The following is a 16,558-nucleotide window of genomic DNA, read 5'->3' as shown; positions in this document are numbered from 1 at the left end:
TACCCTTCAATACTCACAGATATTCACGTTTGGCACACTCTAAAGCACAAGGCTCAATGCCTTTATATAAGTGCCCAAGGTCGGTCAACCACAAGAACTCCAAGTCCAAGTACAGATAGGAATCCCAAAACCAATAGTATAGGAATACAAGGAAAAACCGGTTGAAACAAGAACCTCTCCTACTTGGAAAAGGACTAATGCTGGGCCCACCGTATTACTGGGTTGAAAAAGTCACATACTTTAACTATCTCCACCTTGACTTGAAACGCATCAAGTCTAACAAAACGTGTCTCTTCCGGATGTCTCCACCTCAACCCCTAAGGGCAATCATACTCCACGAGTGTCACTCAAGTTCAAGCGCCTTTTGAACTTGAGCATAGGACCTGATTTAGACATTACACCTTGCCTCCTTATTAGCCCCGTCAACCATACAGCTTTCTTCGATGACTCTTTCTTCCTGTAGACCCACCTGCACCCTTTAGCCTTCTTTCCCTTGGGTAATTCTGCCGATTCCCAAGCTTTACCACTTCGGAGTGACTCCACCTGTTTCGGCATTCCATCCTGAGCAGACAATGGATCTCCACCACTAGCTATCGGAGCAAAAGAAACCATTTCCTCAAAGCTATACCTTTTTGTTGCTTTTCGATCACGTTTCTCTTTGCCTTTTGCTAAAGAATAAGACTCTTCCCGGTGCTGTAAGTCTCTTGAAGATTCTTTGCCATCACATTCATCTGTGAGTGAACACTGTTCATCAAGCTCTACCTCCACGAATTGTTTCTCTTTCTGTACTGTACTTTCAGAAAGCTCATCTAAGTTAACAAACTCAAACTTCTTCAGTTCATTCTCTGTAACTTCAGGTTCTGCACTTGACCCATCCTTGTACATAGCACACTCATTAAAAGTCACATTCCAACTTCTAATGATCTTCCAATTTTGATCATCCCAAAATCGATAACCGAAATGCCTCGTCTCCATATCTAATGAAGAAATACTTACTAGATTTACCATCTAGTTTATTCATAGCATGAGACTCAACATGGACATACGAAGCACAACCAAACACTTTCAAATGTGAAAGATTTACCTCTTTTCCACTTCAAACTTCTTCTAGTAGTCTGTGGCTTAGGGGAACAGAAGGCCCCCTATTTATTAAGTATGCAGCAGTGCTCACTACATCAGCCCAGAAAGTCTTTGGTAACCCAGCATGCAATCTCATACTCCTGGCACGCTCATTATAGTCTTGTTCATGCACTCAGCCACGCCATTCTGCTGCAGCGTTTTCGGGATAGTTTTTTCTATTCTAATCCCATTCATTGCGCAAAATTGTTTAAACCCCCTGTCTTCGTATTCTCCTCCATTGTCTGATCTCAAACGCTTGAGCTTCAAGCCCGTTTCAGTCTCAACCATGGCCTTCCATTTCTTAAAAGTCTCAAATACATCAGATTTACTTTTTAAGAAATAAACTCATACCTTCCTACTCGAGTCATCAATAAATGTAATGTAATATCGCGAGCCTCGAAGAGATGCCACTAGTGCGGGACCCCACAAATCCGTGTGTATCAGCTCCAACTTTACAAGCTTAGGTGCTTTGCCAACTTCCGTGAAACTCGCCTTCTTCTGTTTTCCTAGGATGCAGCCTTCACACAAATTAGACTCAACTGACTTCAACTCCGGTAGTTTCTCCTTTGACATAAGTACCTTCATCTATTTCTTACTCATGTGCCCAAGCCTTAGGTGTCATAGTTTTGAGTCAGCACCCATATCTGCAACAGCAACTGTATTCTTGCTGTTCATGGTCATATAAAGAATACCCGTCTTATGACCACGAGCCAAAATCCTAGCTTCCTTGCTAACGTTCCACTTTCCGCCGTGGAATTGAATTGAATGCCCTTCCTCATCAAGCTATCCCATTGAAATCAGATTCTTCTTCAACTCCGGAACATGCCTGACCTTCTGTAGCTTCCATACCGAGTCAATGTGAACTCTAATTAACATTGCCTAGGTCCATAACATCCATCGCCGTTCCGTCAGCCAAATACACCTTCCCGAAATCTCCATCAAGAGAATTTCACGGATCGCTGTCGTATGAAAAGATACTCCTGAGTCTAAGACCCCAAGAATCAAGGGGACTGTCAACAAAGAGAAGTAGGGCATCATATACTTCTTCTGTCACTACGTTTGCATAATCGTTCTCAGTCTCCTTCCTTGATTCCCTGCAATTCTTCTTGTAGTGGCCAGTCTTGCCACAATTTCAACACTTAGGTTGTTGGCCGAATCTAAATTTGCTTCTCCTTTTTTTGGAAGTTGATCTACCTTGACCAGAGTTTCTGTCTTGTCCTTTGCCCCGAGTCTCGAGCTTTAAAGCAACACCAGAACAAGAGGCTTCACCCGCATCTCTTCTTCGAACCTCTTCATTGAAAATCAAATCCCTGATGCCTTCATAGCTCAGTTTACTCTTTCCTACAGAGTTACTCACAGCCATCCTCACTGTTTCCCAGCTATTTGGCAAAGATGCCAAGACGATCAACGCACAAACCTCATCATCAAAATCAATTTCCACCGAGGACAATTGATTTGTGATAGTGTTGAACTCATTGAGATGATGTGCCACCGAAGCCCCTTCTGCCATCTTTAGGTTGAACAATTTCTTCATCAAATGCACCTTGTTGTTAGTCGACGATTTTTCATACATACTTGATAAAGCCGCCATTAGACCTGCTATGGTCTTCTTCTTTACAACGTTGTGTGCAACTGATTTTGACAGTGATAACCTGCTAACTGTTAGAGCTTTACAATCAAGCAGAGCCCACTCGCTATCATCCATTTCGTCGGGTTGTTCTTCCAAAAGAGGTTGATGAAGATCCTTCCCACAACGAATATCTTCAATCTGTACTTTCCAATACCCAAAATCTGTGCGGTTGAATTTTTCGATTCCTATCTTTCCTTCTTCACTTGCCATCGCTCCGACTCAAACCAAAAGCTCTGATACCAGTTGTTAGGAAATTAATCGTATTTTTCAAGACCCGTGAGATGCGACAAATAAGAAGAATGTGGAATAACAAAGATTAAGCAATAAACACACAACACCAAGGGTTAAGTGGTTCAACTTAGCAAGTCTACATCCACTGGCGGACACGACCCGAAGAAAATCCACTATCAAAATATGGAGTACAAAATAGTAGAAAGAAAATCACTCAGATCCCAAAGCCTCAATGCACCCAAATCTCACTATCATACCACAGAGACTATTCCCAAAATCGAAGACAAAAGATAGATTTACAAACTCTTATTTTACTGGAACAAATGGCGGCTAATCTCTATTTTCTTCTCTTACTCTGCTGCACCTTTTTCTTCTAATCACTTATTTTTGGCTCCTCCAAAAACCACTAAAGAGAAAAAACACTGCAGCAGCCCTTGTACCCACTCTCTCAAATTCTCTCCTTTTTCTCTACCCTTTAATACTCACAGATATTCACATTTGGCACACTCTAAAACACAAGGCTCAATGCCTTTATATAAGTGCTCAAGGTCGGTCAACCACAAGAACTCCAAGTCCAAGTACAAATAGGAATCCCAAAACCAATAGTGTAGGAATACAAGGAAAAACCGGTTGAAATAAAAACCTCTCCCACTTGGAAAAGGACTAATGCTAGGCCCACCATATTAATGGGTTGAAAAAGTCACATACTTTAACATTCTTCCACCATTATTATACAATGATAAAGAGAGAGAGAGAGAGAGAGAGAGAGAGTATATATAAAAAATAATCATTTTATTTCAATGAATTTATTGCTATGACGTTACAACAATGGAATTAAATAATGACAAACTAGATCCGAGCCATCTAATGATTCAATATTGGCTATTACACATATTTCTTTAATTATTGTCACTCTGGAATTTTTTCTGAAGATAATTGACCACATTCCTGTCGAGTTGGAAGGCCTTAGCAAGAACATCACGATTGACGGGAGGATTTGATCCAAATACTGCATTTGCTATGGTGATGAGCCCAGGATTCTGACTGCTGAGACCGGCAAAGGCAATAGCATTGGTTTTCCCCACATTAAATTGGAAGTGAATGAGACCAATTGGGAAGACAAAGACGTCTCCTGCGCTTAGAACTTTGGAGAAGAAGCGGTTATCTGGGTTGGATGTGACAAAGCCAACTAATAGAGTACCCTCTAGGACTACAAGAATCTCGGTACCACGAGGGTGAATGTGGGGAGGATTTAGGCCGTACGGTGCAAAGTCAATGCGAGCCAAGGATATGCCTAAGGTGTTGAGGCCTAGTATTTTGTCGACATTGAGGAGAGTGACATTCGATCCGAGTGGATTTGATGTGTCTCTGGGAGTGTCTAGCCCTGAGAAGAAGAAATCATTGGCACTAGCAAGCTTAAGGTCCTTGCAAAACTTTCCATTAATGAATACTGCAATAGGAAAAAAAAAAAAAAAAGAAAAGCAATTGTTATATATCGCAGATCACAAAGGGCTTCCAAATGATGAGTGGTTGAAATATATATATATATATATATTAGTATGTAGAGTCCTAAGATGAATGAGGGGAAAAGAAGAAGATCAAATGAGTGATGATATATACCAGCATGATCAGAAGAAGTATCGTTAATGGCAACACAGAAGTCTTGAAGAGGACTGGGGTCGAAGGCAGAGGTAAGGGAGAATGCCCAAGCCAACAAGGCCACAGTTAGTAGCAAAGTCTTAGGAACACCTTTCATCATTTTTGAGGTTATCTCGACCACCACCTTAATTTGAGTGTATATGCTAAGTATTATCTTGCTGTGAGAAATGTTGCATTGGAAGACGCCTATTTATAGATGGAGGGGAGTCACTGATATGAAGGAAGGGGTCTTATTTTTAACTTCAACGGAGATAGAAGATTTCTAATTGAGACTTGGTTCGTAAGTCTTCATCAATGGATATTTAATTAATTAATCGGTGAACCATTCTTTCAACCACTATTGACATTTTCTATTAAAAAGCCATTTCAAGCTTAAGAGAATGATAGCCCACGATTCGACATCTAAGAACTCAAGAGGATCATGCATGATCCAATTATTCAAATACTAGCATACTATTTTTGACCTTTTCTTTGCATCACACAAAATTTAATTGGCAAAGTTAAACAAAACGTACACTCCAAAATTTTGATATCGAATTAATGTGCGGTTGTAGGACAAAACTGTCATTTCCTGATGATGGGATCCTATTCCTAATGTTCTTTTACTTTTAGTGGCACCAATCCTAAATGGCCTATGGTTATTTGGTTCTTTAAGTTGTCAGCTTATAGACTTATTGTTGTAACTGCACTTATGAGTATTGAGTCATACACTAAAAAACTATAAAGAAAAATAATACTTAATATGCATAAGTGAAACTAAGTCTATTAGCTTCGGCTTTTGGGTTCGAGTGGATTTTTAGATTATGCATATATTATGTTTACTTACATTGTTTTAGATCTTTTTTTCTTCACAATTCACTCATTCTCTTGGTTAAAAAGGCAAAAATTATGTGAAATCAATATATTTTAAAAATATTTGGGCTTCAAAAAAAAAAATTAAAACAAGTCGAAAACACCAGAAACTTGCCTAAATTATTTTCAAAATTATTTAAAATATGTCGTAATAGAGACCAAAAAAAGTAAGTAGGCCAATTACTTAAAATGCTGATAATGGATAACTGCATTTAATAATCGCAATAACCGCGCGGATACGGATGTAGATATCTAAAAAGTGATATCTACATTTTGCGAATAAGGGCGAGGATATTGCAAATAACTGCATCCGCATCTGCATGTACACTCCTAGTCAGCGTATACAATACATTGAGAAATTATTTCAGCATTTTTTTGCTATTTCTCGATGTTGCCGGATGATGGTCGGTGATATATTCTCTTCTTATGAGTGTCCACTAATGGAGTACAACCTTAGCTGGGGGTGATGCTGAATCCTTCGCATATTGGTAGGTTAGGTTGTAGCTAGATTCTGTATAAAAATCTACGCTTCCAATTACTAGTTAATGTTGATTTCGCCAGAATTAATTTTTGTTGAAACGTTGTCTCTAGGACTCCATTGAAGTGTTCAACCTACGCATTAACTTTTGTTGAAACGTACGCCACATACACGCATATTGGGTCAATTACATATATATATATAATATGAGCTCTTCAGCCATTTCAGTTTCAAAGAGATGCATCAATGTTAATTGATATGTGCATTTTTTGAATTGGCAAACGAAAAAGAGCTACAGTAGAAGAGCTGAACTATTCCAATATTAACCAAAGCCGTCAAATTGGGCTGCATCTTCTCTTAATTAGTATATATGTATGCATATGTGCGTTCAGTAGTGGTTAAAGAATGGTTCACCCATTAATTAATTAAACAGCCAATATTAATTACGTACCAAGTCTTAATTAGAAATCTTCTATCTCCGTGGAAGTTAAAAACATAAGACCCCTCCATCTATAAATAGGCATCCTCCAATGAAACATTAATTCTCACAGCAAGATCAAATACACAGCAGACATACTCAAGTTAATTAAGGTGGTGGTGGAGATCTATAACCTCAAACATGATGAAAGGTGTTCCTAAGACGTTGCTTGTAAGTGTGGCCTTGTTGGCTTGGGCATGCTCCCTTGCCTTTGCCTATGACCCCAGTCCTCTCCAAGACTTCTGTATTGCCATTAACGATACTTCTTCTGATCATGCAGGTAAATATCGTCACTCATTTGATTTTCATCCTTTCTCCTCATGCATGTTAGCGAGGACTCTACATACTAATATATATTTTCTGCATCACATGTTAGATATCAACCTTTCATTTGGCAGCCCTTTGTCTGTGATATAACCAATTGCTTTTATTCCTTTTGCAGTATTTGTTAATGGAAAGTTTTGCAAGGACCCTAAGCTTGCTACGGCCAATGATTTCTTCTTCTCCGGACTAAACACACCGAGAGACACCTCAAATCCACTTGGATCAAATGTCACTCTCCTTAATGTCGACAAAATACTAGGCCTTAACACCTTAGGCATATCCTTGGCTCGCATTGACTTTGCCCCGTATGGCCTAAATCCTCCTCACATTCACCCTCGTGGAACTGAGATTCTTGTAGTCCAAGAGGGTACTCTATTAGTTGGCTTCGTCACATCCAACCCAGACAACCGCCTATTCTCCAAAGTTCTAAATGCAGGAGACGTCTTTGTCTTCCCAATTGGTCTCATTCACTTCCAATTTAATGTAGGGAAAACCAATGCTGTTGCTTTTGCCGGTCTCAGCAGCCAGAATCCTGGGCTCATCACCATAGCAAATGCTGTCTTTGGATCTAATCCTCCCATCAATCCAAATGTTCTCGCCAAGGCCTTCCAACTCGACAGGAATGTGGTCAATTATCTTCAGAAAAAATTCTAATGGAAAAATAATTAGAGAAATATTTGTAATAGCCAATAATGAATCATTAGATGGTTGGGATCAAGTTTGTCATTATTTAATTCCCTTGTTGTAAAGTCATAGCAATAAATTCATTGAAATAAAATGATAATTTCTTATATGTACTCTCTCTCTCTCTCTCTCTCTCTTTGTCATAGAGTAATAATGGGCGAAGCACAGTTTTCAAGATTAAAGTTAGGTAGAATTTGAATCCACAATGTTTGAGATATAACTTCAAACGTAAAGCCCTCAAATCTGGCCTTGACCAATTTGGTAGGATTACTTGTAATTACCTATATTCAACTAACCGGTAGCTAACTGGGGAACCGTCCCTCTAAGTATAATTAGAGTAAATACATGAGAATGTGAAATAAATATGAGAAATCTAATCATCATAATAATAATATACATTATCCTCGTTTATAGACATGGAGTAACTAATAGAAATACAGATAATCTGATTAAACCTGATAACAACAAGTGGGTCTCTGCTTCAACTTAATAAATTCGAAGTGGCAATATCACTACTATCCTCTTACTAGAAAGAGATTTCCTACAAAATATCACTATTATCTCATTTTGTAACTTCTAGATTTTGTAGCTCCTTAGTGCTATGTTGTAGGGTGGTTGATTAGTTTGACAATTATAGCCATCCCTTTCGGAATTTGTAACCATAACATTGAATGCTATGATGACTTTGTATTAAGGGATATGTGTATACGGTGATTAACAAAAAGAAAGTGTGAAGAGTTGATAGTCCTTTTCTATAATAAATTAATCTTGCTTTAAAGAAAGTGCATATTCTTTGAGAGTGTCAAAAGTGTTTGTATTTGTGTGATATAGTTTGAAAATTTACTTCTTAACAAATTTACTCCTTTCTTCGATTCTTTTAGAGTGTCAAAAGTGTTTGTGTGAGAGGTGTAAGTGATATAGTTTGTAAACTTATCACGCTTATTTATTTTGGTATTAGTTTGTAAACCCACTACCAACACTGTAGTGTATCGATCTTTTGATTTTTCAATTACCCCCTTCGTTAGGATTTAACAGATTTAATAATTTTTTGTTAAATCCTAACGGAGGGAAGCGAAATTCTAAAAATACACTCATTTTCTATTAAAAAAAAAAAAATTCAAAAAAAAACTCCTGACCTATAGGTTCACGGGTGGATCTAACTCACCCGCCTTGTGACCCACGGATCATAATATTATTATTATTATTATTATTTATATATATATATATATATATATATATATTAAAAAGGGACCCATCGTGGGTCGCAAGTGACCCAACAGGGAGTCACGTGGCTCATCTTGGTGATCCATGACGGGTCACTTTTTTTTCTTTATCTCTTGTTTTTTTTTTTTTTAAAAAAATAATAATTTTTATTATTATTATTAATATAATAATAATAATAATAATTTTTTATTTGTAAATAGGGTAAATTTGAAATTTTTAAAAATTTTAGGCGTATAAAAGTCTTTTTACCCCTTCTATCATCTGATTTAACCCCAATCTCTAGCCGAATGGGGGTAATTGGAAAAAAAACAAAAGATCAATACTCCAAAATAAGATTTTTTAAACTTTGAAGGGGTGTTTGCAAAAGATGTAACATTTCAAGGAGTAAGTGAAGTTACCAAAAAATAAAAACACGAAATTAATGTTTATTTCGTCATATGAGACACATATATATAGGATATGCTTAAATGATGTTTGTTCCAAACTTCCACGCAAAGAGTACTTAATACTCTTACATGCTTGAGTGCTCTATAATTAAATTATGCAAATTAAGGATTAGGGAGGCGTTTTAAAAAATGTTAACAGTGGAATCCCGAATCATTAAGAGACTTTGAAGAAAATAGTAACATCCCCGGTTATCCGTTGGGACTTGATCATCGTATGTCCGGATCGAAAACCTCATTCTAAATACGTTTTAAATATAAGTAAACCTCATTCGAAAACCTGTTCGGACTCTTTCAGACTAGGGCAATCACATAATGGTTCGTTAGGAAACATGAATGTATTTTGATGTATTTTACATGTTCCAAAAATAAAATATGTTTTCAAAGAAAATGATTTTTGAGAAGTAGCTAGTTAAGCTTTGGAAGGAAAACTTAATTTGCTAAAAAGAACAATGTTACGTGAAATTATATGTAGGTAAAAATAAAAAAAAACAGATATGCATGCAAAAGACACGGAATTAATATTGATTTCGTCAGATGAGACATATATATATATATATATATATATATATATATATATATGTTGTCTCAAGGACTCCACTGACGTGTTCAATTAACCCATGCATCAATTTTTGTTTAAACGTACGTCACGACTCACAAGTGTATTGGATCAATGATGAGGGACAGGGTCAATTATATATATATATATACCAACGTTAATTGATATATATGTGCATTTTTTATGAGTGAGGGACAAGGGCAAATAAAAGAGCTGAACTAGTCCATTAATTGAAGCCGTCAAATTTGGCTGCATCTTCAATTCTGCGTGCAGTAGTGGTTGAAAGAATGGTTCACCCATTAATTAAATAAATATCTATTGATGAAGACTTAATTACCAAGTCTTAATTAGAAATCTTCTATCTCCGTGCGTGGAAGTTAAAACATAAGACCCCTTCCTCCATATCAGTGACTCCCTTCCATCTATAAATAGGCGTCCTCCAATGCAACATCAATTCTCACAGCAAGAATTAATACAAAGCTTATACACTCAAATTAAGGTGGTGGTCGAGATAACCTCAAAAATGATGAAAGGCGTTCCTAAGATGTTGCTACTAACTGTGGCCTTGTTGGCTTGGGCATTCTCCCTTGCCTCTGCCTACGACCCAAGTCCTCTCCAAGACTTCTGTGTTGCCATTAACGATACCTCTTCTGATCATGCTGGTATATATCATCACTCATTTGATCTTCTTCTTTTCTCTTCATGCATGTTAGGACTCTACATACTAATATATATATTGCAACCTTTCATCATTTGGAAGCTGTTTGTGATCTGCGATATATAACAATTGCTATTTTTCCTATTGCAGTATTTGTTAATGGAAAGTTTTGCAAGGACCCCAAGCTTGCCACTGCCAATGATTTCTTCTTTTCAGGGCTAGACACTCCTAGAGACACCTCAAATCCACTCGGATCAAATGTCACTCTCCTCAATGTCGACAAAATACTAGGCCTCAACACCTTAGGCATATCCTTGGCTCGGATTGACTTTGCACCATACGGCCTAAATCCTCCTCACATTCACCCTCGTGGAACCGAGATTCTTGTAGTCCTAGAGGGTACTCTATTAGTTGGCTTTGTCACATCCAACCCAGACAACCGCCTTTTCTCCAAAGTTCTAAATGCAGGAGATGTCTTTGTCTTCCCAATTGGTCTCATTCACTTCCAGTTTAATGTGGAGAAAACCAATGCTGTTGCCTTTGCCGGTCTTAGCAGCCAAAATCCTGGGCTCATCATCATAGCAAATGCAGTCTTTGGATCAAATCCTCCCATCAATCCTGATGTTCTCACAAAAGCCTTCCAACTTGACAAGAACGTGGTCAATTATCTTCAGAAAAAATTCTAGTGGGACAATAATTAGATAAATATATGTAATAGCCAATAATGAATCATTAGATGGTTCGGATCAAGTTTGTCATTTTTTAATTCCCTTGTTGTGACGTCATAGCAATAAATTCAATGAAATAAAACGATAATTTCATATATTTATCCTCTCTCTCTCTCTCTCTCTCTCTCTCTCTCACTCTCTCTCATTGAGTAATTGTGGATGAAGAATAAATGTACGACTCAGTCACGACTTGACCCATGGCAGGGTCTGGTGGTGACCCCAATGTGGGTCTACTTCACAACCAGACCTACGGAGGGGCCTAGTGGTGACCTTGTTTTACGTGGGTCTACTAACCCATGGGTAACACTACAAGAATTTAGGTCTTTAGTGGCGACATTATTTTGACGCTAAAAGTCCTAAAGTGAACGTTACTGACAACAGCGTCAACTTCTGGACCCTAATCGTCCGACCCTAATGATCAATTGTGTGAATATCAGAGTCCACTTATAACTGGAAGCTGATGATCACTTTTAGCGTCGACAATGTGGACACTAAAAGTCGTGGATTTTTGTCGCTGAAGCTGGAGTCAACAGAAGGCAAAATCGACGCTAGTGCTCCACTATCAGCGTCCACTCTAAGTGGACGCTAATGGTGGACTATTAGCGTCCCCATGGACTGGACGCTAATAGATAACTATTAGCGTCCACTTGGTCCTAAAAAAAAAAAAGAATCAACCATCAACGTCCAAAGTATAGTGGACGCTGATGGTTAACGATTAGCGTCGACTAAAGTAGACGCTAATGCTCCCAAAAAAAAAAATCAACTATCAGCGTCCAAACTGGAGTAGACGCTGATGGTGAACCATTAGCGTCCACCTGATCCCAAAAAAATTAAAAAAAAAAAATCAACCATTAGCGTCCAAACTGGAGTGGACGCTGATGGTGAACTATTAGCATCCATTAAGGTAGACACTAATAGTTCACCATCACCGTCCAAACTGGAGTGGACGCCGACGGTTGCACTATTAGCGTCCAAACTAAAGTGGACGCTAATGGGTCTGACATTCTAAAAAAAATAAAACAGTATTAGGGTTAATTCGACCCTAATATTGTTTTATTATTATTATTATTTTTTTAAAAAAAAAAATACAATTTTAAAAGATGAGGTCATATTCAAAAGATATATAAATGATCATAATGAAAATAAACAATAAAAAAGTCATGACAAAAGAATACAAAAAAGGCAACCAAAAGTTTCTAGCCATGAATATTGCTTATCAAATTGAAAAATCTAAAGTGAAATGATTACAAATACAAAAATTTAGTTTGCCGATAAGAGAAATATGAACATTACAATTCACAATGTCCAAAAGAACTTAACCAAAACACCAAAAGGAAGATTTTCTAATTTGTAAAGGATAAATATGAAGATGCACACAATAACGCCATTACCAAGTTACTTTTCCACTTATCAAGAATAACTCTTTCAAATCAACCATGTCAAAGCTGTAACAGTACATATAAAAGTGAAGAAATGCAAGAGAAATTAGCAAAAGAACAAACATAGTTGTGGTAGTTAAGCTTATTTCCTAGAAAGCAATTTTGTGGTAGTTTCAGTACTAAACCTTGGACTAAAACCTAGGATCTGATTAGCACTAATGAGTAATGACTATTGTTTTAGTTAATTAAATGAATGTTAGGTGTCAAATAATTTGTTCACCATTTGGTGGGAAGGTACATTGGAAGGAGAGAGACCAGGAGGAAAGAGAACCTACTTTCCCTCCATGTGCTCAACTGCATAAGGAGAAAGGAGAGAAAGAAAACCAAATGGTGAGCTTAGGTTGGGAGAAAATATTAAATTCATCATATACATTTTTGTACTAATAGCACCATTGTTAGAATAATCTCTAAACCTTTAAGCAAAATGGCAAGTTGTTTAACATACTAAAGGACACATGATCGTAGGTGATCAAGCCATACCAAATTAAATGCAATAGACAAGGAAATCTCAAGGAAAATCATAAACTAGACCCATTCGAATCAAAACATATCGTAGAGGTTACATTTGAATTACGAACCTCTCTTTAGAGTGGATTCAACTAGCTTATTAACAGTCATTTACTTACAGATATAAAATCTCATATGTTGTATAAAATACCATCGTCCAAAAGTAGTTTAATGAGTCAGATTGCAAACTTCTTCCTCTCTCTTCTTATTTCTCTTCTGATGCACTCTACTTTATTTTCTATGTTATTGCTAACTGTTTTGCTCTCTAAACAACAATTCTAATAACCGTGTAAACAGCCCCATAGATCCCTAATTTTACTTCCAAACTCTATTTTGTTGTGAACCCTAAGTACTCATAAGATCCTTCTCTCTACTAAAGATTAGTAATCATGTTTTAGAAGTTTGTAACAGCAAACTTTCCTAGATGCTACTAGTTGCATGTGATGGCCTAGACCTACACAAGAAAGAAAAGAAAAGTATGCCATGAGCTTATTTCTTGACCAACAAAAGAAAAAGACAAAAAGAAAAAAGATGACAAAGACCATAGAAAACTTGAGCTTAGGGCATTAGGCAGTTGAATCTGACAATGGTTTACAATATATTGGACATTCAAATGTGATTTTATAACTATAGGTACAACTTTATTATTTTTGTAGTAAAGAATTAGTAGAAAATGTAGGGGGCACTAATTCCTATTCTTTATACTCATTTCTTCAATAATTATTTCTTTTCTTTGAAGTATTTCTTCCATCATTATTTCTCCTTTGTTTATGAGATGCATACACTCAAAATGATAATATTAGGCACAACAACATAGAACTACAAGAGCAAATTTATGTATGTGACTCCAAATAGAATACCTCCATGACTATCTTATTGGCAAGTTCTCAATGGATAACACCCTTATGGTATAAACACTACAAAAAAAAGGCCATTTCTTCACGTGGCAAACAGTAAATTTTTTTGGCACGTCAGTAAATGCTGACGTGTGAAAAGTAGCACGTCAACAAATTATTTACTGACGTGTTAAAAGTTACACGTCAACATTTACTAACGTGTTGAAAACAACATGTCAGTATTTCCTGACGTGTTATAATTAACACGTCAGTAAATTTGAACCAAATTTAATCTGACATCATTTTAAATTTAATTATTAATTGATTGATTATTTACTGACGTGTCAAATACTGACACGTCAAGAATTATTGACGTGTCACGTTGACACGTCAATATTTATTGACGTGTCACTTTGACACGTCAAGAAATATTGACGTGTCACTTTGAAACGTCAACAAATATTGACGTGTCACTTTGGCACGTCAATAACTGTTGACGTGTTACTTTGACACGTCAGTAATATATATAGATATATATAGATAATAGGATTGATCCCAACATTATCAGATTAATTTAATATTGTACAATATGATCGAATTCCAACTAACATTTAATAAAATTAATTTTTAGAAAACAAACATCGGCCAGTACTTTAATATATACTTTTCTTTTATAACACGTACCGTAACCCATGCCATTTGAACATTCAAAACTTATAAAAAAAAAAAAAAAAAATTTCCAACTGTTAGCCATGTTTTCTCTCTTTCCCCTGCTTTTCCATCGCACGCACAGCTGCTCTTCTCTTCTCCCGCCATCCCTGCAGGTATTTTTCTTCTTCATTTTCTTCTATCTCCTCCCTCACTCTTCCTCATTTTCTTCTAGCTCCTCCTTCATTTTCTCTGTGATCAGCTTTATCTCTCTACTAGCGCGCAGTACGTAGCACTCTCTCTAGCTAGCTCACTCCCCATCTCCGGCGGCCACCTCCACTTCGCCGTTGCTGTCTCCGGCGATTCTCCGGCCGAATCTGCTCCGCCTCCTGCAGGTATATATATATATATATATATATTGTTTTATTTTATAACTATAAATATTGATTTATTTTATATATAATATTGTTTTAATATTGCAGAATATTGTTTTATTGCACAATATTGTGTTGTTTTATAAATTTTATGTTTTATTCTGTCATATATTTCAATAATGCACTGGATTGAGTATTTGTGAGCATCTAATTGAGGTGAAATTTTTTTTCTTTTTAGGAATATCTATTAATTAATTACTTATTGTACGTTGGATATGCACATGCATGCAAAATGATGTTTCTCATGCTAGCTAGGTTTTTGTTTGAAAATATAATTGCAAAAGGTTGGCTTATTAGTAAAGAATTTATAAAACATTATATGAATTTTAATCTATCATTCATTTCAATATCGTTTGACCTTCTAATTAAGTACGTGTAGTGCGTGGTGATATATAATATTTATAGAGATTTAGTTTAAGACTTTGTTTAATTAATATTCAACATTAATGAGTTTTTTAATATTCTTTTAACCATAAACGTTATGGATTAATTTGTAAGTTATAAAGTCACACAACGCGAGGATTCAATCCGAATTACATGGATTTAACGGGAAAAAGAGTTGGCAAAAGTGCAAACCTTGTCAAACTTAAAGAGACGTGCTATATTGAATAAGTAAAAAGTCATGACTTTGTTTTTTAGGCTATTTTTTCACACTTTTGTTTTGAGTTTTTTTAACAAATCTAATCATAATTAAACACATAACCTAAAACACTTGCAAAATATATTCAATTTGATTCTTACTTAATTCTATCCCACATATATTATTTTTTCAAACAAAAAAAAACCATACAAAACGGATAAAATTTTGGTTGATTTGAGGAACTTATATAGCTTGTTCAAGTTGAAATATAACGCATTAAAATTTATATTACCTAAAAACTAGTTGGAATTTTGTTAAAATTGTGATTAATATGAAAGAAATTAATCTAATGTGTCAATAACCCAAGAAACGTCCGGACCAAAAATATATATTACCAAAACATTTGCCATATTTGCAATACACTCAAAATCCCTTTAACCTTTATATATATCATATACAAAATAAATAAATACACCAAACAAAAGAGTTGTATGACCCATGCATGTCATCACCTACTAATTAATGCCAAAGTCTAACGACATTGAACCTAGATTTATTGTATTTAGGGTCCTCATAACGAACCTAGCTCGGTAGATGTATTAGAACAACCTTATAAAATAACCTAGCTAGAATTAATTTGTTTAGGGTCTCCACCAAAGAAAATGCTTCATTTTGGATCAAGTATTGTTTTTTTTATTGGTTTTTCTGGATTAATTATAATAGATAAGTGTTATAAATACACACTTTGGTACGGATGAATGTAGATACGTTCGCATGAATATGTATATATTTTTGGACATAAACAATTTAATTAATCATATCTGAGAATATAGGTTTAAATTTTTTATGTGGTTCAAATATTTAGGTTTCGGTTTATGTTTATATATATGAATGTGCTTGAAATTAGGTATACAATTTTTAAGTCTTATATATTTATTCCTAATTTATGTACGTAGATAAAAATGGACAAGAGTTGGATGACAAAGTCTAGGGGTACGAGGGAATACAGAGACGGGTGTAGATTGTTTGTGGAGTTTGCAGTTAGTA

At 36.0% G+C, this 16,558-nt stretch overlaps 3 protein-coding genes across 3 annotated transcripts; 2 read left to right on the top strand and 1 right to left on the bottom strand.

Moving 5' to 3' along the window:
• Positions 1–3,879: 3,879 nt before the first annotated feature.
• On the bottom strand, positions 3,880–4,739 carry LOC132167161 (germin-like protein subfamily 1 member 13). Its single transcript, XM_059578062.1, has 2 exons — positions 4,601–4,739; positions 3,880–4,430 (listed from the first exon to the last, which is right to left on the bottom strand). The coding sequence occupies exons 1-2, from the start codon at positions 4,737–4,739 to the stop codon at positions 3,880–3,882; spliced, it is 690 nt and encodes a 229-aa protein (XP_059434045.1).
• Positions 4,740–6,588: 1,849 nt separating this feature from the next.
• LOC132164013 (germin-like protein subfamily 1 member 11) lies at positions 6,589–7,507 on the top strand. Its single transcript, XM_059574425.1, has 2 exons — positions 6,589–6,727; positions 6,890–7,507. The coding sequence occupies exons 1-2, from the start codon at positions 6,589–6,591 to the stop codon at positions 7,423–7,425; spliced, it is 675 nt and encodes a 224-aa protein (XP_059430408.1). The 3' UTR covers positions 7,426–7,507.
• A 2,697-nt stretch (positions 7,508–10,204) lies between these two features.
• On the top strand, positions 10,205–11,051 carry LOC132163617 (germin-like protein subfamily 1 member 7). The gene is made up of 2 exons (XM_059573972.2): positions 10,205–10,343; positions 10,490–11,051. The coding sequence occupies exons 1-2, from the start codon at positions 10,205–10,207 to the stop codon at positions 11,023–11,025; spliced, it is 675 nt and encodes a 224-aa protein (XP_059429955.2). The 3' UTR covers positions 11,026–11,051.
• The last annotated feature ends 5,507 nt before the right edge of the window (positions 11,052–16,558 follow it).

The sequence above is a fragment of the Corylus avellana genome, chromosome 2 (genome assembly GCF_965113065.1).
Source record: "Corylus avellana chromosome 2, dhCorAvel1.hap1.2, whole genome shotgun sequence".
Classification (NCBI taxonomy): domain Eukaryota; kingdom Viridiplantae; phylum Streptophyta; class Magnoliopsida; order Fagales; family Betulaceae; genus Corylus; species Corylus avellana.
Note: the sequence above shows the minus strand (reverse complement) of the source record. Positions and strands in the feature narration are given on the sequence as shown.

What these genes read in the sequence shown, in the direction of transcription:
- LOC132167161 (XM_059578062.1), bottom strand. Translation starts at nt 4,739, where the DNA reads ATGATGAAAGGTGTTCCTAAGACTTTGCTACTAACTGTGGCCTTGTTG. An exon ending in TACTTCTTCTGATCATGCTG is followed by an intron (nt 4,431 to 4,600) that starts GTATATATCATC and finishes TTCCTATTGCAG; the next exon opens with TATTCATTAATGGAAAGTTT.
- LOC132164013 (XM_059574425.1), top strand. Translation starts at nt 6,589, where the DNA reads ATGATGAAAGGTGTTCCTAAGACGTTGCTTGTAAGTGTGGCCTTGTTG. An exon ending in TACTTCTTCTGATCATGCAG is followed by an intron (nt 6,728 to 6,889) that starts GTAAATATCGTC and finishes TTCCTTTTGCAG; the next exon opens with TATTTGTTAATGGAAAGTTT.
- LOC132163617 (XM_059573972.2), top strand. Translation starts at nt 10,205, where the DNA reads ATGATGAAAGGCGTTCCTAAGATGTTGCTACTAACTGTGGCCTTGTTG. An exon ending in TACCTCTTCTGATCATGCTG is followed by an intron (nt 10,344 to 10,489) that starts GTATATATCATC and finishes TTCCTATTGCAG; the next exon opens with TATTTGTTAATGGAAAGTTT.